Source organism: Malaya genurostris, chromosome 1, assembly GCF_030247185.1.
Source record: "Malaya genurostris strain Urasoe2022 chromosome 1, Malgen_1.1, whole genome shotgun sequence".
NCBI classification, from domain to species: Eukaryota; Metazoa; Arthropoda; class Insecta; order Diptera; family Culicidae; genus Malaya; species Malaya genurostris.
The window spans coordinates 136411476-136438567 of record NC_080570.1 but is presented as its reverse complement, the minus strand read 5'-3'; the positions used below and the strand labels follow the sequence as shown (position 1 = coordinate 136438567).

Below are 27092 nucleotides of genomic sequence, written 5' to 3'. Positions count from 1 at the left end.
TTATACAAAATTTTATGTCAAAATTTTCAGTTTTTTGACACTTTCTGTCACAATTGACCTTGAAAACAGAATATAATTTTAGACTCAGATTCCACATGGTAATAGCTATTCAACAAGCCATAGATTGTTAAAATTCGTCCATTTTTAACGGAGATATCGCTCTTTTGGTGTAAGCGACTTTTCGCCTATTATATTTCCAGTATTAGATGTTCCACGCCCTTGATAATAAAGCGATGTTTCGGAGCAAAGTGAACACGATTTTCAATAATGTTTTATGCAATTGATTCTTGGCACTTGAAAGACTATACACAGCACCCTTTTTCATGAGGTTTTGATTTTAGCACGGTATGTTTTTGGCAACGTAATCATTAGAATATGTCATATTAGAAATTAGAAAGATGGGAATATTTTCAAATTCAAACCAATTTCATATTTATATTGATTTCAACTGTATGCATCAATAATTGCTGAAAGAAAACAACTTTTTACCCCCTTATATGTTACCATTCGAAGAAGTTCGTAGAGATCAGCAAATTTAAATTCCATTAATTTTTCTCGGAGATGGCTTAACTGATTTCGACATACTTAGACTCATAAGTCCTATGCTCCCATATAAGGTTTCTGAATTTCATTTGGATCCGACATCTGGTTTCGGAGCTACAGGTTGATATATGTAATCAAGGATGACTTTTATCGTATCAAAGAACGCTCACTAGCAACTCTTCACGCGATTCAATAAGTGTCATAAAAGAGAGATGGATAGCATCGCAGCAACAAAAAACGGGCAATGTTCATATAACATAGAATAGACACAAGTGCGAGAGCGAATTTCTCTCGATAACCTGTCTGAGAATCAAAGGTAAGCTGTGGTTGCTGTGGGGATTCTCTCTGAAGCAACAAGCGGTTGCTTATTCTCGTTTCGCGATCCGATTCTATACGGGCAGTGGATAATTGCGATAGAATCATTTTACTAGTGCCGCTTATTCTAACTATGTGCATATAACCTTTGTATAAGTTGTGTCTATCAAAATGTATGAGAATGCTCCCCACAAGGGTTTTGAAATATTGCAACCTAGTATGAAAATCATCAAGTCGAATCATCGATTCGATTTTCTACGATAATTGTTAACTTGCGATTCTCTCTTGGTAAATTCCACACAGCACCAATCATTATCAGACTGTAATTTTTTTCAGGGCCGTGAAATACTACAGGGTCCGGCACTCGAAGTGTAATAAACTTCAGACCGCTCGCGCAGCTGACGCACGGGCATCAGCTCTCTAGAAATTTGCTAAATGACAGTTCGGAGTTGTATTGTTTACAAGCGCAAGAAAGCATTTTGCCAAAAGTGAACGCGAAAAAAAAAATCTTGACTTGAGAGAGCGAAGGAGTTGCTTCGTTTGGCCGAAAGCGGTCAATTTCCGAACATTGTATTTTCTGACGAGAAAATTTTTCCAATTGAGCAATTCGTAAACTCTCAAAACGATAGGGTTTACTTGACCGACCGTTCATACGAGAATTTGAGTCATCGATTGGCCACCAGGAGGCAGCACCCGCAACAGATAATGGTTTGGGCCGCTGTAACCGCAGATGGGCGCTCTCCCATCGTTTTCATCGAGACTGGCGTCAAGGTAAATGCGACATATTATCGGGAAAGTATTCTGGAGGTTGCTTTGAAGCCGTGGGCAGACAAACATTTCGTTGGCAGACCATGGACGTTTCAGCAGGACTCGGCACCGTCTCACAAAGCTCGAGTGAACCAAGAATGGCTGAAAAACAACGTTCCGAACTTCATCACGTCCACACAATGGCTCTCGAATTCACCAGATGCGAATCCAATGGATTATTCTCTTTGGGCCATTTTGGAGAGCAAAGTCCGAACTAAAAGATACACCAGTCTCGAGGCGCTGAAAAAAGTTATTGTCCGCGAGTGGGCCAAAATACCTGCAAGTCACATTCGGCAGCTTGCGATTCGTTTTTTGACCGTCTCAAGGCCATAGTCAAGGCAAAAGGTGGTCATATCGAGCAAAAGTGAATTGATTCTGAATTTTGTATTATTTTTGCACATTTTGTACTTTGAATCAAGTAAAAGTAATTTTCCAAACTGAATTTATGGCCTTTTTAATTGGTTACACTTCGAGTGCCGGACCCTGTAAGACTATTGAAGCGGAGCGAAGAAATGTAGCAAAATTCTCTCGCGGTTCATGTAGTGAGGGACTTGAGTTCTTGTAGCATCTTCTACCGCATTGAAAATAGTGTATACAATATTAATAAATATCGAGCAGCTTCTGTCAAATTTTCGGCAATCACCAACACTGTATGTAATGGAATTAAAATATTGCCACCAGGCCCGTGCGCTGGAATCATTGAAGAGGGGGGTTCTAAAGGTGGGGAAGGTGCAGAAATTTGAAAGAAAAGTGCTTCATCCACAATAATGACACTGTAAAACAAATTCGGAGAACGAAGTAAGAATTGTCAAGTTATTTGCACTTATATATAATAAGTACTCTATTGTTCATGGAACTTGATGTTGAAAAATCTTCCATGGGGAGAGGGTTCAAGGGGTCGTGCACGGATGTCACTCATTTTGCTCGTAGATGACTGAACTGATTTCGTTCATCTAACGTTCAAATAAAAAGTCCCATAAAAACTGCTTGTTATTTAACTAGATCTGACTTCCGGTTTAGGAGATGCAGGGTGATTAGTGTAAAAATTTCCCATCATTTTATCGGGTTTGTTAGGCTCACAAATTTTGAGAGTCGATGACCAAATAAACTTATTTCAGTTTTACTGGTAATTTGTTTTCGATCCTGATAGGTCCGATAAAATTTAATTCGGAATGCACTACTGTTTCTCAAAGAGGGCTACACTGATTTTCAAAAATTTCGAATCTAATGAAATGGCTTACAATCGAATAGGCGAATTTAACTGACTTCTGTTACACCGATTTCCGAATTCCGTTTTCGATAGTATCGGGAATAGAGAAGCTAAAAGAAGGCTCGAATTTAATACACAAAAATTCAAATTAAAATTAATTTATGGTCCCATACAAAACTGGTGAATTTGATCCAGTTGCGACTTCCAATTTTGAAATTTAAGGGTAAAGTTGTTTTTAAAATTCATACAGTCATAGAAAATGACGATACTAAAAAATTTTCAAAGCTGGGCTCAAAACTATTTTAACAATTTCATTCGTCATACTAATTCATAGCCGTACGAACTGTTTTGTGTTCCGATGGTCTCTGAATACCGTTTCTGAAAGTACCATAAATAATGACAAAAACTTCAAAGAGAAACTCATTTCTACAACTCTTGGAATGCTTAATCGATTGTCACACGTATAGATTGAAAGCAATAATAATAATCTTAATCTTAAGGTTCATTCAATTTCTATTTTCGATTCGTGTTGTAGTTCTAAAATTTAATTACAACACAACGAAGAATATTCACGCGAAAACCACATGCTGATTGATAAAAAAAAAGGTATCATCTCACTGCTAGGTGGATTAAGCACATTTTTATATTAAAAAAAGGTAAAAATGTCTCGTCTTTTGAGGTGATCCAAGTTTGATAATATGGTGAGAATATTTTCACGACTTCTGCGACATGAGGCCGAGTGTTGTCATGCAGGAGAATAACTTTATCATGTCTTTGCATGTATTCCGGCCGTTCTTTTCGTAATGAACGGTTCAAACGCATCACTTGCAGTCTATACCGATCGCCTGTTATAATATCACTTGGTTGTAGCAGCTCATAGTACACAATACCCTTTAGATCACACCAGATGCACAACTTGACCTTCGAACCATGAATATTTGGCTTTGGTGTTGTTGTTGAAGTCGATAGCAACAATTGATCGAGTATAGCGTGGTATTTTTCTTTTTGGGGTTTTCATAGAATATTCATTTCTCATCCCCAGTAACAATTCGATGTTAAAAATCCTTGAATCAGCTGCTCGCTAATGAAAAATCGCCATTTGATGTCTTTTCGGTCTCAGTTTATAAGGCACCCAACTGCCTTGCTTTTGAATCATTCCTATCAATTATAATCGTACATAAACTGCTTGTTGACTCACTTCCAATGATTAGGCAAGCTTCTCTTGCGCTGAAATGTCCATATTTGAAACGTCGAAACCACCCCCTACATGATTTATCATTTTGAAGCATTATTACCATAAACATTCACAAGCATTTCATACGCATTTCAGCTGCACTTTTCTTCCAATTAAAACAGAAAACTAAAAATTTTGGCAAAAGGGGAAATCCAAATGAGTCAAATTTATCGGGAGAGCTGCTTCAAAGTGTAAATACGTTTTCCACGGAGCTTTCGTTTGATCTAGGCTCAGCCGTTTTCGCACAGATGCACCCGAATGGCGACGTGTGACCGTTTTGCTTCAATTTCGCTTGTCATTGATGTAAAAACAAGCCAGGATTGCACGATTCGTTATTCGGTTTATTTTGTCACTTTTCATACCGAACCACGATTTGGAAGGTCATCGCCGTTTTTTTATCTATATGTATAAAAATGCAGAGATCATTCTTTGTAATCGCATCACGTGAGAACGGATGGACGAATTTACATGATTCTTTTTTGTTTGATCAGTTTTTACCCCCACCGGGTACATCAAAAAAATTAGGAAAACTTGCCGGAAAAGTGGGAAAATCCATTAAGTTGTTTTGTATGAACAATGGAATTTTCCACTAAAAAAGTCACCGATGATTGCTCATGTTCACTCCGCTATAACAGAAGAAGTGCACATTATATTCATATAAAACTTTCTGATAGTACCGAACTCCATCTTTCGTTAATTGTACTGAACAAAATGATGTGGTGTCGACTAATGAGACGACTATTGATAAAACTATTAAACGAATGCAGTGTTCATGTGAAAGTTAATGGACACAATATTGGAAAGAATGGTAACTTGAACTTTTGAATGTCCAAGAATTACTCATTTTATCTTTCGGTTTTTTTAACAATATCAAACTAACTAGAGATTGAAAAATGTAGAGCCAAAGTACTCAAAGAAAAGTAAAGATTTGAAGATAAAGTGCGGAAAAATTCGACGTAACAAGGTTCATTTAGGTAAGGAGGAGATTTCTCGCATCTAAACTTTTACTTTATACCAGAGGAGTCGAACTTAGCGATGCGAAACATCCGAGTCTCTGATAAGTCAAAAATTTACTAAATAATGACCAGAAGTCATAAATTAAAAGTAAAAAAAAGTTTTATAGCTGAATTATTAATCTAAAACTGTTCCTGTGATTGTCACGCTACGAACATTCATCCAACACGACTAAATAATATCACCAGACAAGCGAGAAGTGACAAACTACAAGTCGCAATGGCAGCTTTTTTAAATTTGCGGAATCGATTTAAAGTTGTCGAAGTATGTCGAGAGAGATCTACAATCGCTATTCGATGCACTAACTCAAAAGATGATATGGCGATTGGTGCAATCGCTTAATTTTTGCGTAACAAAAGCTTTTAACATATTCACTTTTTTTAATGAATTCATCGCAGCCAAGTAATCAGTAAAATAATGGAAAGATACATTAACATCATAAGATGTTTGACAATTCTACTGTCCGAAAACATAAATTCAAAAAAAAATCGGGCGAGACGAAGTTCGATGGGTCAGCTAGTACTTTAAATATTTGGTTAACTCCCTTCTTGACAAACGATACCGATTAATGTATTTAGCCGCCACTGCATACCCAAGCAGAGTGTGAGATCAAATAGAAAACTCGTTTAGCTGTTGTATTGGTCGTTTTAAGTGTTAAAAAATACAAATTGAAAGCAAAAAAAAATGTCGATGATATCAAACAGAAAACTATTTTTGCTAACATCAAAAGCAAACTGAAATCTTTATAAGATATAGAATCTCGCGTGTTGATAACAAAACTTGTTCTCAATTTGAAGTTATTATCAAAACGGAGCTAGTCACCTTTATCGAAGCTAGCAATAGAAGAATATGAGATAGGGTAAAGTTGGGAGAGATGCCGCACTATTCTTTAAATGAAAAAAAAACAGGAAGTAACAAACTATTACTGTGAATATTTTAAAAACACTACAAACATCAGTTATTAATCCAGTTTATTTATACGGTGAAAAATCAATGATTATCATAGTAAATTATTAGCAACAAAACAATATTATTTTTGGGAGAGTTGACGCTTTGCAGGGTGAGATGCCGCTTGTGAATTAATTCAATGTGGGTAAGGCAAAAAGGAAGCACTTGGTCTAGATTGAAAGAAAATCGGCAAGCTCTACCGATTTGTAGATGTAGTCGCCGCTTAATTTCAAATGACGATGAAAAAACAACCTTTTGCCTGTGATTGAAATAATATCTTCGACAACGTTCTATCGGTCACGAAAATGAGTAATGTACTTATTTTGAGATGGATTTCACGTGAAATACCATCTTAGAGCTGCTTTTTGCTACCGAACTGTTTTGTACTCGGTGCGGCGCCTAGAATGTTGTGCGCCGTTCGCTTTACGCGAGAAACAATGATTTTTATCGAAAATCTGATGCTATTTCTTTGCACGCCAGAAAAACGAAGTAGTTAGGATTTTCTTCAATTGAAATTCATGATATTTAGTAGTCTAACAATCAACCAACAAACGGTTTATTTTGGAATTTTTGTTTGCTTGGCAACATGAGTGGCAATAGTTTTCGTCGCAACTCTGCTGATTTTTCGAATTCTAGGAAAATGCTGGATGATCTTGATCAGCACATCTCATCATCAACACCAGCAAACTAAATGGCACCCTTTTCAGGGCGTCCGAAATTCTAAAAACATTGCTTTCAATAGTATAATTCGTATACATACAAATTAGTGTATGTGGAGTACAAGAAAAACCTTAGATTTTTAAATGCTCGAGAAAAATTTTAGCGCCGATTTTGGCAATTTGTAGTCCTACGTCAGCAGATAGAACAATTCTTTAGGACTGTCTCTAGTATTTTTTTTTTGTTTCTAAACGACGAGTAAAATAATTTCAATCAGTAAGTATCCTAATAAATATGATCTCAGTAATATCGACTGAGTCTAGCTGTAAGTGTACAATAACAGATCAAATTTTCAAATTTTGTATTTTGATTTTTCTCTACTGGAAATGTGACTTCGAACTGTGTCTCTTTTTTGATTTCCTATTTTTAGTGGACACTCGAAATCAATGGCAGCCGGTCGCCTGGAGAACGTTACACAAACTATTTCAAGGATACTGGAAGGATACGATATCAGATTGCGACCGAATTTCGGAGGTAAGCGGAATACATATATTTTTGTATAAATGTATTACTGTGGGTTTAATGAAAGACACATGTTTGTAACATAAATGATAATTTACATACACACGGATATTTCCCGATTGCTACGAACTAAATCGAATAGTGTGTGTGTGTGTTTAACCTATCTCAAGCCCTACTGTCTGACAGAGGCTTACACAAAAAAATGTTTCCATGTGTTTTGTTTATACATGAAAAAAACAACCTTAGTTCAGAAGTTAGAGAGGTGTTGACTCAATCGAATTCTGATGACCCATTTCGTATACAAAGCCAATCGTGTTCTGAGATCACCGTTCCATCGATCAGCCCCGCCTAAATGAAATATTTGTTTCAAATGGATTCAAACATTACAAAAAGACTTTCAATCCCTTGCAATTGGTAAGTAACTGACGCGTATTTAGTTTATGTTCTTCAGTTTTGTGTGAATAATTATTAGTTTCATTACTTACCGGATCGAAACCTTCCAAACCTTCAGTCTTCTGAACCAGCCAATCACACTCTTGGAACATGATATGCAGTCAAATTCATTGGCTTCTTATCCACTAAGCAACGTTTAATCAGTGCATTGAAGTTCATTTTCCTTGACTTGGATGATTTGTTTGAAGTCGCCATGGCTAACAGAAGCAGAGAACCAAAGTTTTTATGATGTATTAAAGCCGTCAAGTTGTTTTGAGCGCAGCAATAAACATCTGTTTTGAGTTTTTGTTTGTTTTGAGCGCAGCAAAAAGCGTATGTTTGCTTTGGTATTTGGCACAAAAAGAACGTGCTGCTATTACATACACATGACATTTGTCGGAATGACGCTATCTGCTTTCTGCCAGAAGTTACAGTGGGGTGCCGGCAACCGAACATCTTCCCCTAATTCCGAATACCCAAGTGGCGCCTGTAGCTTATTCACAATGGATACAATTAAACAAATCGATCGCGATATTCACTTCATTCAATTCAATTGAAACCGTTTGTGAAACACACTGACGATTTCTCTACTGCAGTAAACTTCTTACTCTGACACACACAACATTCGCTGACGTACCGAGCCGGCAGCATTCAGTTCTTCAATCGATTCTCTTCAAATCAAAGCTCAGTTTAATCACCATCAGTTGATCTCTTGAAGTAACAAAGTATCTCTTTCAATAGTGTGAGAGCGGCCTTCAAATGAGGTTTAGGTAAACATTCGAATTGGTTCAAGATAATAGATGAAAGACAAACCAGGTAGCACACACATAAATTAATAGTTTCCTCCTAATTAATAGTAGTTATGGTTATTATCGTTGTAGTATAGTTTTATATTTTAAAATGTGGGATATATTATAAGGAAAAATACATGACTAACTCGAATACAGCTATAGCTCAATTGGATGAAGCGGCAGTTCTTCTCTAAGATACAAAAATCCATTCGATTCACATTTATCGATAGAGTTGAAATCAACGTTAAATTAATGAAACCTGCGTTGCTCTGTTTTTTTACCTATCCCTTTTGACATTGTCGATAAAACAGTTGGATGAGCACGCTTAAATAATTTTGAACAGTATTTTGTTGTAAAACTATAACAGAACAATACTACAAATGGTTTGAGTGGTATTTGTAAATCAGAGTGTATGCAAACGTGTATAAATTCCATTTTTGTATGGTAATGTTACTTAAGGAGTGTATTGATAAGTAATTAGCAACATTCAACATTATTACTCTGAAATGGCTTAATTTTTTGCAGCGTGTTTTGCGGTGACATGTTTGTTTACATGTCAATAACAGCTGCGCAATCGATTGGTTTCGGTACGGTTTATCGTTTCAATGATGAGTCGAATTGATCCGAAAACGCGAAAGAAAATTTTGCACACTTGGTGCTCAGAAAGTGGTGTCACGTACAACGAAATTGCAAAACGGGTGAAAGTGCTCCACACCAGTATCAAAAATATTATCGAGAAGTTCGGTAAGACCCTTTCCATGAAGGATTTGCCCCGATTCGGTAGGAAAACGGGTCCCAGCAAGGCCGGTCGGGACTTAAAAATGGATGGGTACATCAGGAGAAATCCATCGGCGTCGACGCGGGATTCAGTAAAGCAGTTTAACACCAGCATCGGGATGATTCAACGGATCAAAGTTCGGAACTCCCTGAAAACGTACAAGGAACAGAACGGGCCGAAAAAGTCCCTGGTACAGCAAGTTCAGTCCAAAACAAGAGCGCGAAAACTGCATAACTGGATTTTACAGAATAAGGACAGATGCATCCTGATCGACGACGAAACCTACGCCAAGGAAGTCTCTCGAGGGCTGCCCGGACCGCAATATTATACGAAATCGGTGTACCAGGACCTGGACGACGCTGACACCACGGTGGCGATGGAAAAGTTTGGGCAGAAGGTGTTGGTCTGGCAAGCAATTTGTACCTGTGGTTTGCGGCGTACGAGGAAGAATGTTTGAAGAAGAGAATGCTGCCACTGTACAGAAAGCATAAGGCTCCTCCTCTCTTCTGGCCGGATTTGGCTACAGCCCATTACGCCAACTCCGTTCTACAGTGGTGTGATATGATGTGATGTGAATTGAAGCCACCATCAGTTCAAGGACTTGCCAGTGGATGCGGGTAGACTTTCAGTAGCCCCGACATGACTCATCCATTCACCTTCTTACTAAAGCTGTTACCGAAAAGCGAACAAAAAGGGTTGGGCGGATACGTAAGTAGAGTCACTTACTCGTATTCCGCGGGAATAAAAGATGCTCTTCCAACCATAATATCCAGTGCATGGATGAAGCATATCGCTATACATGCTTGAACCCGCCTGATGGTTTGTTTGAGAAGGGCGCGTCAGACTCATGTCAAACCTTCAGAAGGAAACAAGTTTCCTTCAAGTGACTTGGGCTGGCTATCCACAATCCCTCGTCCAGTCATCAATTCGTCCGATGCCCTGATGCTCCCTCCTCTTTACGCCCCCGTGCAAAATGTTTTATATTGATAAATGCAATGAAACATAATGTAATGAAAATATAACATAAAATGATATAATAGATTACAAAATAATATAATATAACATAATATAATATAATATATTTTAATTAATTATACTATAATACAATGCCATACAATATAATATAATATATTACAAAACATGATATAAAATAACAGTTAATGTAGAGTGTCAGTTATGCTCTTCTATCTTCGCAATACTGCAGGAAGTAGAATATTTCTTTTCTAATAACAATAATAATATCTACATCTATAAAAATAATATATGTTATTATTATTGATGACAAATTAATAATAATAACAATAAATATAATTATGAAAATAACAATAAAAAACAATATAATATAGTACAATGAATTATATAATAAATAATAGAATAAATAAAATGATATGTTGCGATATGCTATGATATTATATTACTTGAATTTATATGTCATTTCTCATCCTCTCATTCTGCCATCAACGCATTCCATAGACCATTTGTCACCACAGACACACGTGTAGGCATGAAACAGGAACCAGTGAGAACCAAGCTCACCTTGTGACGACCTTGATATTTAGTTGAAAGTTACTTTAAAAATGATAACTTATAAGGAAAACAAATTTATATTTTGCGCAGAGGTACGTAGTACTACTCATAATAAACCCTATAATATAATATAATATAATATAATATAATATAATATAATATAATATAATATAATACAATATAATATGATATAATGCAATGCAGTATAATACCATACAAAATGTTATATAATAACATAAAATAGTGTAAGACGCTAATATATGAAATAATATGCTATGATACAATATAACAGTTGATGTCGTAATGTAAGTTACGCTCTTCTAATAATAATAATAATAATAATAATAATAATAATAATAGTAATAATAATAATAATAATAATAATAATTAAAATAATAATAATAATAATACATGATGTAATAAACAACAGAATTATATGTAGTAATATACTATGATAAACACTGCATTTTAGGATGGGCTTCAACCTACAAGCCATTTCGCACCCTCTCATTCTGCTACTAACGCAGAAGGCGATAGCACCCAGTCGACGCCGTTCTATTGACCAAATGTCATCATAGACGCTCGGGGAGGCATGAGATAGGGACTTGTGAGGACTTAGTTATCTCACCATTTGACGACCCCAACTCCGTTCTACAGTGGTTGTCAAAAATAATACACAATTCGTGGAAAAGGACATCAACCCACTCAACTGGCCGGATCTTCGGCCAATTGAAAGGTATTGGGCAATTGTCAAGCGGCACTTTCGGAAGGAAGGTACAGTGTCCCAAAACATGCAGGAGTTAAAAAAATAACAGGCTGCGAAGTATGTTGAAGCAGAAGGTCAAGCTCCACTATAGGAATGTAATACCAAGGCTTTGCTTTGCAAGAGAAAAAGGAACGGAACAATAATTTATCCTCGAAATACCATTCCTGTGCAAGTAACGGTCCGATTTATTCGGATCTACCTCAGTGAGTTTGAGAGCACTTCTCTCGCACTTTGGTGCGAACCGGTTCCAAAGGTGAAAGAAAATAAACACGCGCTCTCATGATGCGTGTACACTTTATAAAACAGTTGTGTATATGTGTAAAAGAGGAGAGCTCTCGTTAATGTTGTCAGTGCGAGGGGAGAAATCTTACTCTTCTTACTCTTCGTCACACAGAGAAGATTGACATCTCTAATTCTTTATTAGTGAGATCAGAGGAGATATTGTTAAGATTCCAATTGAACTGTCAAGAGCGGTTGCAGTCTGTATGTATGCTAAGATGCCTTGTTTTTCGTCGTTCACCATCAGTTGGAAGTATTGATACCAAACAGTCAGTATATAACATTTGAAAGAAACGTCACATAATTTACAAATGCTTTAGGATATTTTCTCTTGACTGAATTTGACTAAAATTGATGGATATAAAATGTCACTCGCACACAAATACAAATGTAAGTGGGGCTAGATTTTTTGGTATTTTTATCCATTTGCCATATTTGTCTAGGATGTTTAAAGACTGTCCCAGAAAGTATGGACGCACTTTGATTTCGCTGTAAAAAAATCACAAGTGTTAGATATCCATATTTTATTCGATATACTGATAATATTAGACTACAACAACACAATATTATCCTCAGCATTTGCTACTTAGCCATTGTAGACTAGCTGGTGCACCTTTTTGCGAACGTTTCTCATTAAATTCCGTACAAACTTCTTGGCGACAAGTTTTGACACTTTTTTCCAATCTTTTTCGAACTGTTGAATGGTTTCGGCTGCCGAGACATGTTTCTTAAGATGTGCTTTCGTTAATGCCCAAAATTCCTCAATTGGTCGAAGTTGTGAGTAATTTGGTGGATTTATGTCTTTTGGGACGAAAGTGACATTTTTGGTAGTATACCATTCTACCGTTGATTTCGAGTAGTGGCAAGAAGCAAGATCTGGCCAGAAGACAACAGGATCCTTGTGGCTTCGAATCATGGCTAGAAGTCGTTTTGATGCGGAACACATTTTTATTTTCTATATAGGGGTGCAAACCAGAAACTCAAGGAAAAATACTCTTAGAAATGTGGTCAGGTTTTAAACACTCACTTAGCTCAGTATATTTTGCATCAATTATTGATATTATTTCATTATTTGATTGGAATGTACCGGATTTCCCTGACATAGACGACGGTTTTGAAGGAGTAAACGATATATCAAAGGGAAAGAATCGCTCTGATTGGTCAAACTATGCAAAAGCGAAACTGTTGGAAGCACGCGAATCTATAAATATAAGCGAAATTATAGCTAACGTTTCAGTCCTACGTGTAGCATGCTAGAGGTAGGTTGTTGCTAGTCAGCAAGACAAAAAGTGCCATAAAACGATTTGAAGCTTCAATAGGTATGCTCTGATCTTGTGTCATGCAAGCTCGGATGAAATTCCATGTTATGTCGTTTCGCCTGAGAAATTGACAATTTCCCAGGGTAAATTTTGAGTGCTTAAGATTAATTACTAATTTATATAAGATGAACTCGATTGCTAATGAGGAAAAGTTAATCGCAGAATGGTAGAGAAACTTAACGCTATAAAAATAACTGCTTGCATACAAAACATGAACACAAGCTTGGCGAAGAAAAGCTTAAATATCAAAATCGTATCGCAAGTATGTACAGGGTCCAGCACTCGAAGTGTAACCAATTAAAAAGGCCATAAATTCAGTTTGGAAAATTACTTTTACTTAATTCAAAGTACAAAATGTGTAAAAATAATACAAAATTCAAAATCAATTCACTTTTGCTCGATATGATCACCTTTTGCCTTGACTTGATGACTTGAGAGAGCGAAGGAGTTGCTTCGTTTGGCCGAATGTGACTTGCAGGTATTTTGGCCCACTCGCGGACGATAACTTTTTTCAGCGCCTCGAGACTGGTGTATCTTTTAGTTCGGACTTTGCTCTCCAAAATGGCCCAAAGAGAATAATCCATTGGATTCGCATCTGGTGAATTCGAGAGCCATTGTGTGGACGTGATGAAGTTCGGAACGTTGTTTTTCAGCCATTCTTGGTTCACTCGAGCTTTGTGAGACGGTGCCGAGTCCTGCTGAAACGTCTATGGTCTGCCACCGAAATGTTTGTCTGCCCACGGCCTCCTTTTTTTTTTTTTTTATTATTTATCTTTATTTATGTCAGCGTATTGTAAAAGTTAGCTTGCAGATATTCATGTTAATAAATCTAATTCAAATTTCAAACTATTTACATCAATTAAGTTTTCAGCACTACTTATGAACATTACATAGTGTATAAATATTTTCATGATTTTAATTCGCTTTATTTTTGAAATGTTATTGAAGGTAGGTTGTATTAGATTTGAGAATGTTGCATTAAAATTAGGTACAATTACAGTTAATCGTTGCTGAAGGTATCTCCAGGCATCTGTGACTCTGGTGCAAGATGTGAATTTATGCTTCAAATCTTCATTTGCAACATTGCAGTATGAACATGTTGGTACGCTGGCTCGGTTCATCCTAAACAGGAGATCTTGGTGCGGGATTTTCCTGTTTATTAGAAGATAGTACCAGTGTCGTTCAAGGGAATCCAGTTTCTTTGTTGAAATAGTGCGCCATACACGTTGCCACTCCACCTCCGGACTGTCTCGTTCAATTTTCGCTGGTTCAATCGCGTTCATAAAGTGACGATGGATTTCACTGGCCGATGGGTTATTCTGAATTGCACGAGGTAGAGTAGGGATAGCTTGACATACAGCTTTTAAACAAGGGCAGCTTGTGGGCGGGCTACGTAATTGATTTGACATAAACATACGAAAGAACGGAATGGAGTTTTGCTCTTTAATATGTCTGTTGACTAAGAGGGCTTTGCATTTAAAAGCAGGGAGCTGCAATGCGAGACCACCTTTCTCCAATGGAAGCGCCAACTGAGTGATCGGAATTCTAAAAGAGTTATTTGTCCATATGAATGTGCCCATCAGCGAAGTCAATTTTGCAATGTGTGCTTTAGATGGATATAACACAGATGCTACATACCATATGCGAGAAGTGACGAAGACATTCAGAGTTGTTACCTTTTGTTGAAGCGTTAGATATCGCATCCGATGAAGCCACAATATTTGTGCAAATTTGGAAACAAGGTTATCCCAGTTCAGTTTAGTCATAAAGCGAATTGAGTTAGCAAACACAATGCCGAGTACTTTCAATCTGTCTTCAGTGCGTAGCCATGGGATGTTCAAACGATTGTTTTCGTTAGTAATTCCGACATCGATCGACGATGTTTTTTCCATGTTAAGTACAGCGCCTGATGCTAGCTGGAACTGTTGAAACGTATCGTGTACTCTTTGGATTCTTTCGCAGCTTGTTGAGATGAGTGTTATATCATCGGCGTATGCTATCAGAAGATCATCTGTTCCACAAAGACGTTCAATTTGTGTTATTAGAGGATGTAAATATATCACAAATAGGCACATTGATAAGGGATCTCCTTGTCTTACTGATTTCTGAATTGGAAATGGTGGGGACAGGTGACCGTTGATTAGAACTCGAGAAGTAGATTGGGTTCCAATTTGAGAGAGAAGTTGAATTAGTTCCTCATTTAGTCCGAGTGTTCTCATCGTGTTGTAGAGAAAATTCTTGTTTACTCGATCGAAAGCGTGATCAAGGTCAAAGCTTATCATCTTTCCTGTTCTTCTTTCCGCATGAAGCTCTGCTATCTTGCTTTTAAGGGCAAGAGTAGCCTGGAATATGTTCCTCTCACCATTAAAGCACTTTTGTGAAGAACTGAGTATATTGTGTGTACGAAGAGCTCGATCGAGCCGTGCAGTGAGAATTCGTGAGAATAATTTATAATCGTAGTTTAGCAACGATATAGGTCGGTATCCCTTGATAGTGTTATCAGTGTTCTTTTTTTTGGTCAGAACAATTATGCCTTCAACGAATTTGCTTGGAATTTCGCCTGATAGAATTTCGTTGAGAATCAAGTTCAGTTCCCTATGGATAATATCAAAAGCAGTGGTATAAAATTCTTTAGGTAGTCCGTCCGGTCCAGGAGATTTTTTGGATGCGCTCCTTTTTATTCCTGTGTATATATCGGCAGTGGTAATATGTTCCATAATTCGATTGTTTATTTCACAATCCAGGGGCACAACTCTCTCACAACGAAACATAGGTATCTCTCGGGTCTGCTCTTCAGCGTAGAGGTTTCGATAGTAGCTGGTCACGTGTTCGTTGATCTCGTTCGGGTCTTCGATTGTGTGATTTGGTCCCGAATCCAATTTTTCGATTATAGTTTTTCTCTTCAGTCTCTCGCCGCTCTGAAATGTTGAGAGTGGTTCTCCTTCGATACGAGTCTCGTTAATCCGAACAAACATATCTGTGTGTTTTTTTTGTAGTAGAATCATTTTAGCCTTAAGTTTGTTTATGGTAGTGAGCATGGATGCGTTTTGATAGTACTCATCATACGCTCTTGAAAGCTGAGAGTAAAGCTCTTGATGAGCTCGATGGAATTCGTCATATGCTTCTTTAGTCTTCCAACGGAAAAATGCTTTAATTTTTGGTTTAGCAAATTCGACCCACCATCGAGTCCAAAATGGGTAGTGCCTTTTTTGACGGGTCCAGTAATTCCATTTGGTTTGAAATTCCACCATGTTCTCTTGTATTAGAACGTGTGGTCTGAGAGACCAGAAACCTCGTCCGTGTTCCTTTCCCAAAGTCGGTAGGCACATACGAACGGTGAGTGCTTTGTGGTTAGTAAACGAGCATGCGTGTGTATGTGATGTTCTTAGTTGAGTAGTTAGAATGGCACTTACGTATAGACGATCGATTCGGGAGATAGAATTATGCACTATATATGTATGCCCCGGTCTACTACCGTTCGTTTTTTCCCATGCATCGCGAAGTTGCAGTTGCTGTACCGTATTTTTCAAAGCGTTACTGTAGTTGCTTTCTCCAGAAGAGTCTTGGGGATGGATTACTGAGTTGAAATCTCCAGCCAGTATGATCTGTGAGGTTGATTGTCGAAGGTAGTATGCAATGGTCTCGTTAAAAAACCGTTCACGCTGCGTACGCATTTGACTGCCAGAAGGAGCATAGACGTTACAAAGGGTGATGCATCCGTTGATTCTTAAAGCGATTAGTCTTGAGTCAATACTCTTCTCAATATGAGAAAAACGAATATGCTGCTTCATTGCAATCGCAGTACCCCTCTTAGTGTGATCAATATTAGTTATAACATTAAAGCCGGGAATTTGAAGATCAGAAACTGCTACTTCTTGAAGAAATATAATATCGAGTTCTAGTGTGTGTATGAAGTTCCTTAAAGCGTCGAGTTTCGTTTGGTTAGATATGGCACATATGTTAATTGTGGCGAGGTTGTAAGTGTTGTAGTTCATTGCGAATTTATTGCTTCCATCTCCGAATCTGATCCGTTTTGGTCTTTAGTCCGTTTTGGGCGATTTCGTAGCCGACGTTCTGAGTAAGAAGAGATATTTGATGCATCGCTGGCATATTCATCGTCCTTTAGTCGTTTACTATTAGAAGTCGCGCGCACAGTTTGAGTAGTTGTAGGTTGCTTGAACTCTGGAACCGTCGTTTTATTGATCTGAGATGTCGATTCTGTTTGAGAGGTTTGTAAAGGTTGCGCTGAAGGTTCGCAAATGTTTTCACGGGCTTGCTCGTTCAACCTGTTGAGCACGATCATCCCTCCGTTTTTCGTCGGTGCGGGACGCGGCTGTTGAGATATGCCTTTGACGGCCGCAGCGTAGGAATTCTCTGTGGATTTCAAACGATTGTTCACACTTACTCTTTCTACTAAGAGTTTTTTGTTTTGTATACATGTTATACCGTTGTGGATGTATTCACCACAATGGCGACATGTCTGCCTTTGTCCTTCATAGGATACGTGTGTCATTTCACCGGCAATGTTGATGAAAGATTTTATTTGTGAACTTAGTATCATCTTCACCGAGCGGATACCTGACGGCAGGCCGGCAAACAGAAATTTCTCCCCCCAGAGCAATTCTCTAACTGTCAGCACTTTTCCAAATTGTGATAAACTACGCTTGATTTGTTCGTCTGAGATTTCTTGTGTTAGATCATGAAGCTTCACTTCCACGGTACCATCTTTCATCTTTAATCGAAGTTTGGCTTTGGTCTTGTCGAATATTATTTCGTGTTTGTTGTCATGTTGTTCTACCACTTTCTTGGCAGTTTCGAGATCGATGCATTGAATAAACGCGCAATTTTGAGTATGGTTGACTTGGATGCGGACCAATTGGTCACGAGTAAGGTTTAGTTTTTCACCAACAAATTTGTGGATTTCTTCGATATTTTGTCTACGTGGCATACCAGTGTAGTCGATGCGGAACGTATTTTCACGGCGTTTTGGCGGATTCATCTCGGATAATCTGAACGAGATGAGAACGCGACGGACCCGAAACCCGATAGACCGGGGTAATTGCACTTGGCTATTGAATACTACTTTGCTATCGATATCTGATCCAATTTGTGACTTCTCTCTTCAGTAGTTGAGAGCTAACTGTCTCCTGGTGGCCAATCGATGACTCAAATTCTCGTATGAACGGTCGGTCAAGTAAACCCTATCGTTTTGAGAGTTTACCAATTGCTCAATTGGAAAAATTTTCTCGTAAGAAAATACAATGTTCGGAAATTGACCGCTTTCGGCAAAACGAAGCAACTCCTTCGCTCTCTCAAGTCATCAAGTCAAGGCAAAAGGTGGTCATATCGAGCAAAAGTGAATTGATTTTGAATTTTGTATTATTTTTACACATTTTGTACTTTGAATTAAGTAAAAGTAATTTTCCAAACTGAATTTATGGCCTTTTGAATTGGTTACACTTCGAGTGCCGGACCCTGTACAAAGATATAATTACATACATTTGGGATATTGGTGTAATTTCGTCGGATATAAAACAAATACAAATCAAGACGAACAATGTTCGATGTTGGTTCCTAATCAAGATCAATCTAAACAGACTCTCGTGCAATTGCGGATTCAAAAGTATGACGATTGATTGAACTGTTTGATTGTAGATCATTAGAAATTGCCTTGCCTTGTTCCACATCAATGGCTCGAGCAACCCCATGGGGCAGATCCTTGTAGTTTTTGTAAACATTCCTTGATGTATATTTCACTGTTCATTGAAGCAGTGGTGATGAAGGGTTTCGAAATCTTACCGCAGCTACAAATTGCTTGCCAGGCCATAGCTTTCTTACCAAATTTTTCGACTTCAATCGATGTCTCTGACTGGTTTAACACTTGCCCTTCTCGCACCGTATAATATTGTGGTCCCCGGCAAGGATTTGTAATCGAGTTTCACGTAGGTTTCGTCGTCCATGATTATGGCATCCAGCGCTAAATCTCCTCACACATTTCAGACCATGTAATACGATCATTCTAGACTAAATCTTTCTCACATCCCAGACCACACGCACTTGACAAAATTCAGTAAAAACACCATTCCACGAAAACCTAGAAACCTACATAAAACAAATACATTACCTACATGAAGGCAACTTACGCTGACCCAAAGAATGGAACGACGTAAACAGAAACAAGGAAGCATCAAATTGTAAATGGTTATATCATCGTCGAACAACAAAACGCCCGCTCCTCTCCGTATTACACCCGCTCACTCTCATCAAGAAGCTTATTTCCCCTCTTACTCACCAAGTATACAATGGCCGACTCGATACTACTAGTCTCATTGGTTAAACCCGGCTTACACTGCGCATTCTAACTCCTCCCCAAGATTCTCACCAATTGTAAAAACTAATTAGCTAGACTAGGAGAGGATAAGATATATAAGTTAACAACTGATAAAAATAAAGACATTCTTAATCACAACTTAAAACAGCAATGTTTCATTTTAAAGTATTGTATAGCCTTCGAACCCTCAGCCTGATCGATGCTTTTTGTTTCGGACTACGTTTTGGTTGTTTCTGCTTCTTATAGGTTCGAAGATTCAAACGTTCTTTAGCACGAAGAACATTTGACTTCGAAGTGCCCACTTTTTGGCCACATCCCGAACTGAAACCTCCTTCTTTTGCTCGAACGCCTTCAATATACGTTTATCCAACTGAGGGTTAGCAGAACCTTTTTTTCGACCAGTTTTCGGTTTATCCTCACCGAACTTCCTGATTGCATTTCGCACGGCTTTTTCACGTACTCCTTCCATTTTTGCTATCTTTCTCAGTGACAGTACGCGTTCTGTGCACCATTTGTACACAATTTTTTGACGTTGTTCTGCTGAAAGTCCACGCATTTCGAAACAAACTAATGAAAACGAACTGCACAAAAGGTTAGAGAAGAGTGTAAACAACAGGACGCAGCCATAAAAAATGACAGATTCTGAACCATTGCGAAATGGCAGCGGTTTTGGTTGCGCCCATACTTTCTGGGACAGTGTTTATCTCGGTGATCACTGGTTGTAGGATCACTACTCGTGATTGGTCACACCGATCTGTAATTTTTCACTATGATCACTCATCCTCCAGCCAGTGCAGCTGAGAGGAAAGGATAGCAGTTCGGTATAAAAGATGAGTAACCGCATCTTATTTTAATAGAAGGCGTTCTTATCTGTGAGGTTTTCTAATCGATTCTATGTTTATCCATTAGCAAAGCTGTTGACCCTAACATAATAATTATGTATTTCAACTACTTTCAGGCGAGCCTCTCACCGTAGGAATGGATCTAACAATAGCTAGTTTCGACGCAATTTCGGAAGTCAACATGGTAAGAATGAATACCTGGCATTTGAGACTAAACGAATACCGAAGTGACTCTAATCTGATCGGTTGAATTATCGAAATGCAGTGAGAAATATGTAACACTCCTCATTCTTATTGTCTACTCTGCAGGATTACACGATAACAATGTACCTTAACCAGTACTGGAAAGACGAACGGTTGGCGTTCAACGCGTACTCGATATGGGGTGGCGTCGGAGGAAGCAGCGGTGGGCAACAGTACGATCAGAACGGTGACATCATGATCGAGGACGACGGTGCCAATGACGTCATCACACTGTCGGGAGATTTCGCGGAGAAGATCTGGGTGCCGGATACGTTCTTTGCCAACGACAAGAACAGCTTCCTGCACGATGTCACCGAACGGAACAAACTGGTTCGGCTGGCGGGAGATGGAGCGGTCACGTACGGAATGCGGTTCACCACGACGCTGGCCTGCATGATGGACCTGCACTATTACCCGCTGGACTCACAGAACTGCACGGTGGAAATTGAAAGCTGTAAGTAATGAAGGATGACGTTGGGGATACGTTTTTTTACGTTGAATCTAATTCTCAGACGGCTACACCGTTTCGGATGTGGTGATGTACTGGCGCTCGACTCCGATTCGCGGCGTAGAAGAAGCCGAACTGCCACAGTTCACCATTATAGGTTACGAAACTAATGATAGGAAAGTAAGTTTGGAATGGCCTAGTAGCGACGAAAGTATTGAATCTGATTTTTTTAATTAATTTTTACAGGAAAAACTAGCCACCGGAGTGTATCAGCGACTGTCGTTGTCCTTTAAGCTGCAACGAAACATTGGCTATTTCGTGTTCCAAACGTACCTTCCCAGCATCCTGATCGTGATGCTTTCCTGGGTGTCGTTCTGGATTAACCACGAGGCTACGTCGGCCAGGGTCGCGTTGGGTATTACGACAGTGCTTACGATGACCACGATCAGCACCGGAGTTCGAAGTTCGCTACCCCGGATCAGCTACGTCAAGGCCATCGACATCTACCTGGTGATGTGTTTTGTGTTTGTGTTCGCAGCACTGCTGGAGTACGCGGCCGTAAATTATACGTACTGGGGAGCACGAGCCAAAAAGAAAAGTAAAAAGAACAAAGAAGCGGAAAAGAAGGTTTCTCGTATGTTGAGTAGATTTTTGTATAATGTCCACCGTATTTTTAAGGGCTATTTTTTCACAATTTTACAGGTAAACACGATAACAGTACCGGTTGTTCTTCGGAAGACATTATAGAACTGCAAGACGTTCGAATGAGTCCGATAGCTTCGCTAAGAAATCGACATTATTCTAATACCACTTCTTCGACGGGAGGAGAACCAGTAGATCTAGCGAAATTTCCACCTAGTTTTCGAATCGCTCGACCCTACGGTTCCAGTACCCGCTCTAGTGGACTGCGTTATCGAGGCAATAGAGGTAAGAATTGGATGTAATCCACCGTCGGGAAGAATGATTAAACCCCAGTTCCTTCAGGTACCAGCCGACCAAAAATGCTACACGCAATAAAGCGCGGTGCGTCCGTCATCAAGGCGTCCATCCCGAAGATCAAAGACGTCAATGTGATCGATAAATACTCTCGGGTTATCTTCCCGGTGAGCTTCGCTGCGTTCAACGCAGGCTACTGGATCTTCTACGTTCTGGAGTGACCTTCTGTGAACTAGCCGGATACGTAAGGATCGCCAGTAGCAACAGTAGCAGCGAAATCAGAGGAAATCTAGTTGCCATCGTAGTAGCAATGGTTTGTGTATGTGATGAGTGCATCCCAGGAAGCATGTAGTTCCTTAGTCTAGTACCGAACTCAGCCGTTGTTAGAGTTGCCCATTGCACTGCACATATACCTTGAGGCAGAACCGATAGTTCCCCTTCGCCGCCCTGCTGAGTTCTCGCGAGTCATTATAATCATGGATATTTAATGTCCGGTTAGTTCAGAATCAGTCATCATCATCATCATCATCAAAGTGTGAGATGGAAAGGAAAAACAACCATTAGATACTCATTACAAATTATTAGGAAACTTAAGGAATGATTGCAGTATGCGAAAAAATGTGACCAGCGGTGTAAAATTATACGAACAAACAACCTCCATCAAAAATTCAATGGTAGTAGTCTCTTAGTATTGAACAACAAGGGTATCAATTGAAAATTAATAGTCCATAAAGCTTCCTACAACAACAACTAACTATAGATAAAGCATTCTACAAAAACACAATTAGAAGTAGGTATCGCGAGTTGTTTATTTGCGAGTAATGTCAAAAGAACAAAAGGAAATGTAAAATGTTTAAATGTACACTTACGTTACTTTAATGGTTTATCTTCCGTCTTCGGAACTCGACCGAATGAACTCACGATTTCCAGCACTCAAGATCTCTACCATATCGTCTGAATTCTGTCCTACAGCTGACGACCGCTTCCAGGTTTTCCATTGAGCCCCACCTTTTCCAATCACTTTGCAATACTGCGTTCGATTTTCAGACAAAAAATCATCGATCAAAAAACTCTGAAGAAAAGTTTACTACTCTCACTGAAACTGATCTCACATGGCAAAAAAATCAGTTGTGAAAAGTTCACCAGCGAACAGCGAATGTTCGCACTTTGAAAATATCTGATTCCTTATGATAAAAAAAGAACCGTAATTTTCATTTTAAAATTCCCGCGCTTGTTCAATCGGTAAACTTTTATTCTCTCAACGTCGGCAACACTTTTATACACATTCTGTCAAATTTTGACGCATATCGTACGATTAGTTTTTGTTTGGCGTCTATACAAAGAAGTTGAAAATTTTTCGTGTGGTGATTTTTATAATGGATGAAAACTTAGAACAACGTGCGTGCATCAAATTTTTTGTTGCAAATGGATTTAAATGTTCCGAAACGTTGAAAATGTTAGAAAAGGCCTTTGGTGAATCGTGTCAAGGAAAAACACAGGCATACGAGTGGTATAAACGCTTCAAAGGTGGTCGTACAAGCTTGGATCATGATGAGATCCCTGGCCGCCCAACAACATCTGTTACTGAAGAAAACATTGAATCGGCGAAGCAAATCGTGTTGCAAAATCGTTCTGTACCGATTAGAGAGATTGCTGTGTTGTTGGGCATCTCTTATGGATCAGCCGAACACATTTTAACTGATGTTTTGGGTTTGAAACGCGTCGCTTCTCGGCTGGTGCCAAAAAAGCTGAATTTCATTCAAAAACAGCGTCGTGTTTGTCGTAACCAAACGAATTCTCGTTTTTATCGTATTAACAAATCCTTAACATGTCCGTATCCATATAGAATCCTACTCGCTCTATACTTCAGAATATTGAAGAGACCTACTCGCTCAACAACTGCTTTCATTGTTTTATGTAGAGTCCTACTCGCTCTACCTTGATTCATTTTAGTTCTTTGAATATGTTCTTCATTTAATTAGATTTATTTTTTTTCATTCAATCTTATACTGCAACATGTTTTGAAAAAAAAATCAATTTATGTTCTTACCTACCACCTGCGCCATGTCGTAACCAAATCTAAGCACCTAGAAAAGATACGTCTGTTAGAAGTAAGCTTCGATCACAGAATGAAAAGAATTCTCGTTTTTATCGTATCAACAAATCCTTAACATGTCCGTATCCATATCAAAGAAGTGCAATTGTTTAACGGTTTCCATAGTTACGCAACTTTGATTTTCAGTGGTGCCAGTTTCATCAGAATAAGATTTCACTTTGGTATTATAGAATTCATAGAATATATTTTATTATTTCAAGTACCCAACCTTTACAGCATTCAAGCCTTTTTTATTTATCATTATTCATTCATCCTATTCCCTACAGTGTTGATGTGGCCAAAGAGATGATTTCCAACGCAGATAGTGACTCCACATTCATCGAATGCATCATAACTGGTGATGAGGTGATAAATTTTCATCCATTATAAAAATCGCCACACGAAAATTTTTCAACTTCTTTGTATAGACGCCAAACAAAAACTAATCCTACGATATGCGTCAAAATTTGACAGAATGTGTATAAAAGTGTTGCCAACGTTGAGAGAATAAAAGTTTACCGATTGGGCAAGCGCAGGAATTTTAAAATAAAAATTCCGGTTCTTTTTTGATCATAAGGTATGATTCTCGAACAGAAGAATTTTGGGAAATGAATTTCTTGTGCAAGATGTTGCGGCTGGGCGCCACACAAAAGTTTACTGACTGGCTACGCTCTTACTTATGTGGTAGAGTCCTGCGAATTAAGCTCGGCTCTTGTGTATCATCTTCGTTCTCAAATTTATCAGGAGTTCCTCAAGGCAGCAATATGGGTCCACTTTTGTTTTTGCTGTTCTTCAACGATGCTGTTTCGGTGCTCGGAGTTGGCTGCAGATTAGTATATGCCGATGATTTGAAATTATATCTTGAAGTTCGCTCTATTGACGACTGCATCCGGCTTCAAAAACTTCTAGATACATTTGTCGCCTGGTGTCGTAGAAACTGGTTGATTGTCAGCATTTCAAAATGCCAGGTCATAACGTTTCACCGAATACTGAATCCAATTCGATTCGACTATGCAATTGATGGACAAACGCTCCAGAGAGTTGACCATGTTAATGACCTTGGTGTTTTGTTAGATGCCAAACTTACCTTCAATCTGCATCGTTCATCTGTAATTTCAAAAGCGACCAGGCAACTAGGTTTTATTGCAAAGATCGGGCGGGACTTCAAAGATCCGTATTGTTTGAAGGCGTTATATTGTTCTTTGGTTCGTCCAATACTGGAAAATGCTAGCGTAATTTGGAGTCCTTATCAACTTACATGGAACTTACGGATTGAGCGCGTTCAGAAACGATTTGTTCGTCTTGCTCTAAGAAACCTTCCCTGGCAGAACCCGCTTGATCTTCCACCATACCACGATCGCTGTCGACTGATCGGACTCGACTCATTGGAACGACGCAGGAAAATTCAGCAAACTACTTTCGTGGCAAAACTGATCAACGGGGATATCGACTCACCGAAGATTTTGTCTCAACTCGATTTTCGTGCTTCACAACGATCACTGCGCTCTTCCAGTTTATTTCAGCCGAGATTTCATCGAACGACGTTCGGGTATTACGAACCGATAACATCATGCTTGAGGACATTTGGCACCGTTGAACACCTTTTTGAATTTGATGAACCATCACACAAATTCGTGCAGAAAGTACAGCGATCTACAATTTTATGACTTGACTAAACCAATTCATTAAGACCATTTTATTGTCAGATGAATAAATTTAATAATAAATAAATTTAATAATAAATAGCCGTTATGCTACTGTAAGCAAAAAATAGTAAGACTATGCTCCTTCCAAATCTATTTCGTCCCCCTCAAAGTAATCCCCCCCGGTCACAATATTTTCCAATCCTCGAAGCGTAGCGATTTACGTTTGATGTCTTCGATTGACTGGGAACGGTTTCCCCGGAGCGGTCGTTTGAGTTCGCTGAAAAGCCAGAAGTCACACGGAGCTAAATCAGGAGAATACGGTGGTTTCGGAATGATATTGGTTGAAGAAATCACGAAGGATCAATTCAGTATGCGATGGTGTATTATCGTAGTGCAAAAACCAAGAGTTGTCGGCCCATAATTTCGACCTCTTTTTACGTAAAGCTTTGCTCAAATGGCGCGTAACACTCAAATAGTATTCGGACGGAAGGAATTCGGAGTGCACTACACCTCGATAATCAAAGAAAGCTGTCAACATTACCTTGATTTTTGAACAACTTGTACCAGTCAAAAACACTTACTCGCGACATACAACTATCGCCGAAGACCTTCTGCATCATTCTGAACGTTTCGGCACCAGAAATTTGATTTCGCACAAAAAAATTTAATGGAACTTCTTAGTTGAATAATTTCACTGATTGTAAAAATCATCGATAGCACTTTTAATACTTCAGAACGACAGACGTATACGTTTCACGTCACTAATGAATATTTTGACGTGAAACTTGGCACAAACCAACCTAGAAAAAGGTTTCGGCGCGAACTATAGTTTAAAAGTCTTACTACGTTTTGCCCACAGTAGTATCTGAACCTTTTGCAGAATATATGGTAAATAAATTCGCCGATGAACAAAAACTGCCTCTTTCTGAAAATGTGCACCTAGGGTGGTTGAAATTTAAAAAAAGGCTAATTTCTTAGCTCTTGCAATTTGATGCTCTGTTGATTCGAGGATCAATAGTGGTGATGTATTCGAAATTTATTAAACAATATCATTCATAAAACCCGCAAATGATATTAACGTACATGCTGTGAATAATATAAGTAAAAATGAATAAATTGAACTGAGGGTTAATAAAAATTCAATCACAAAGCACGCTATTCAGCTGATAACAAAATGTTACTTTATTTAGCTTGAATATCATACGCAAAAGTAACAGGAGCGCAGGATTTCGGTCCACCGATTCAAACGTGCCATGTGTAACCGCCAAGTCCGAGTGGCATGCGGGGAGGATTGGAGGGGCGTTTATTTTGATTCTACGGTCGGCAAAATGGAAACTCTGGCTTTACTCTTCACACATACATTTTATTCATTGGCACTGTGTTCAACTTTTTTCTCTCTTTTCGTAATT

The 27092-nt window shown here is 38.6% G+C and overlaps 1 protein-coding gene across 3 annotated transcripts in view; it reads left to right on the top strand.

Annotated features, from left to right (window-relative positions):
• Positions 1–25990, top strand: part of LOC131425861 (gamma-aminobutyric acid receptor subunit beta-like) — a 69187-nt gene extending 43197 nt beyond the window's left edge. For all 3 annotated transcript variants that reach the window (XM_058588107.1, XM_058588108.1, XM_058588106.1), the window contains exons 3-9: positions 7159–7262; positions 20432–20499; positions 20625–21012; positions 21071–21186; positions 21253–21640; positions 21709–21933; positions 21991–25990. In XM_058588107.1, coding sequence (XP_058444090.1) covers positions 7159–7262; positions 20432–20499; positions 20625–21012; positions 21071–21186; positions 21253–21640; positions 21709–21933; positions 21991–22163 — 1462 coding nt within the window. In that variant the 3' untranslated portion in view covers positions 22164–25990. The remainder of the gene's footprint in view (positions 1–7158; positions 7263–20431; positions 20500–20624; positions 21013–21070; positions 21187–21252; positions 21641–21708; positions 21934–21990) is intronic.
• The last annotated feature ends 1102 nt before the right edge of the window (positions 25991–27092 follow it).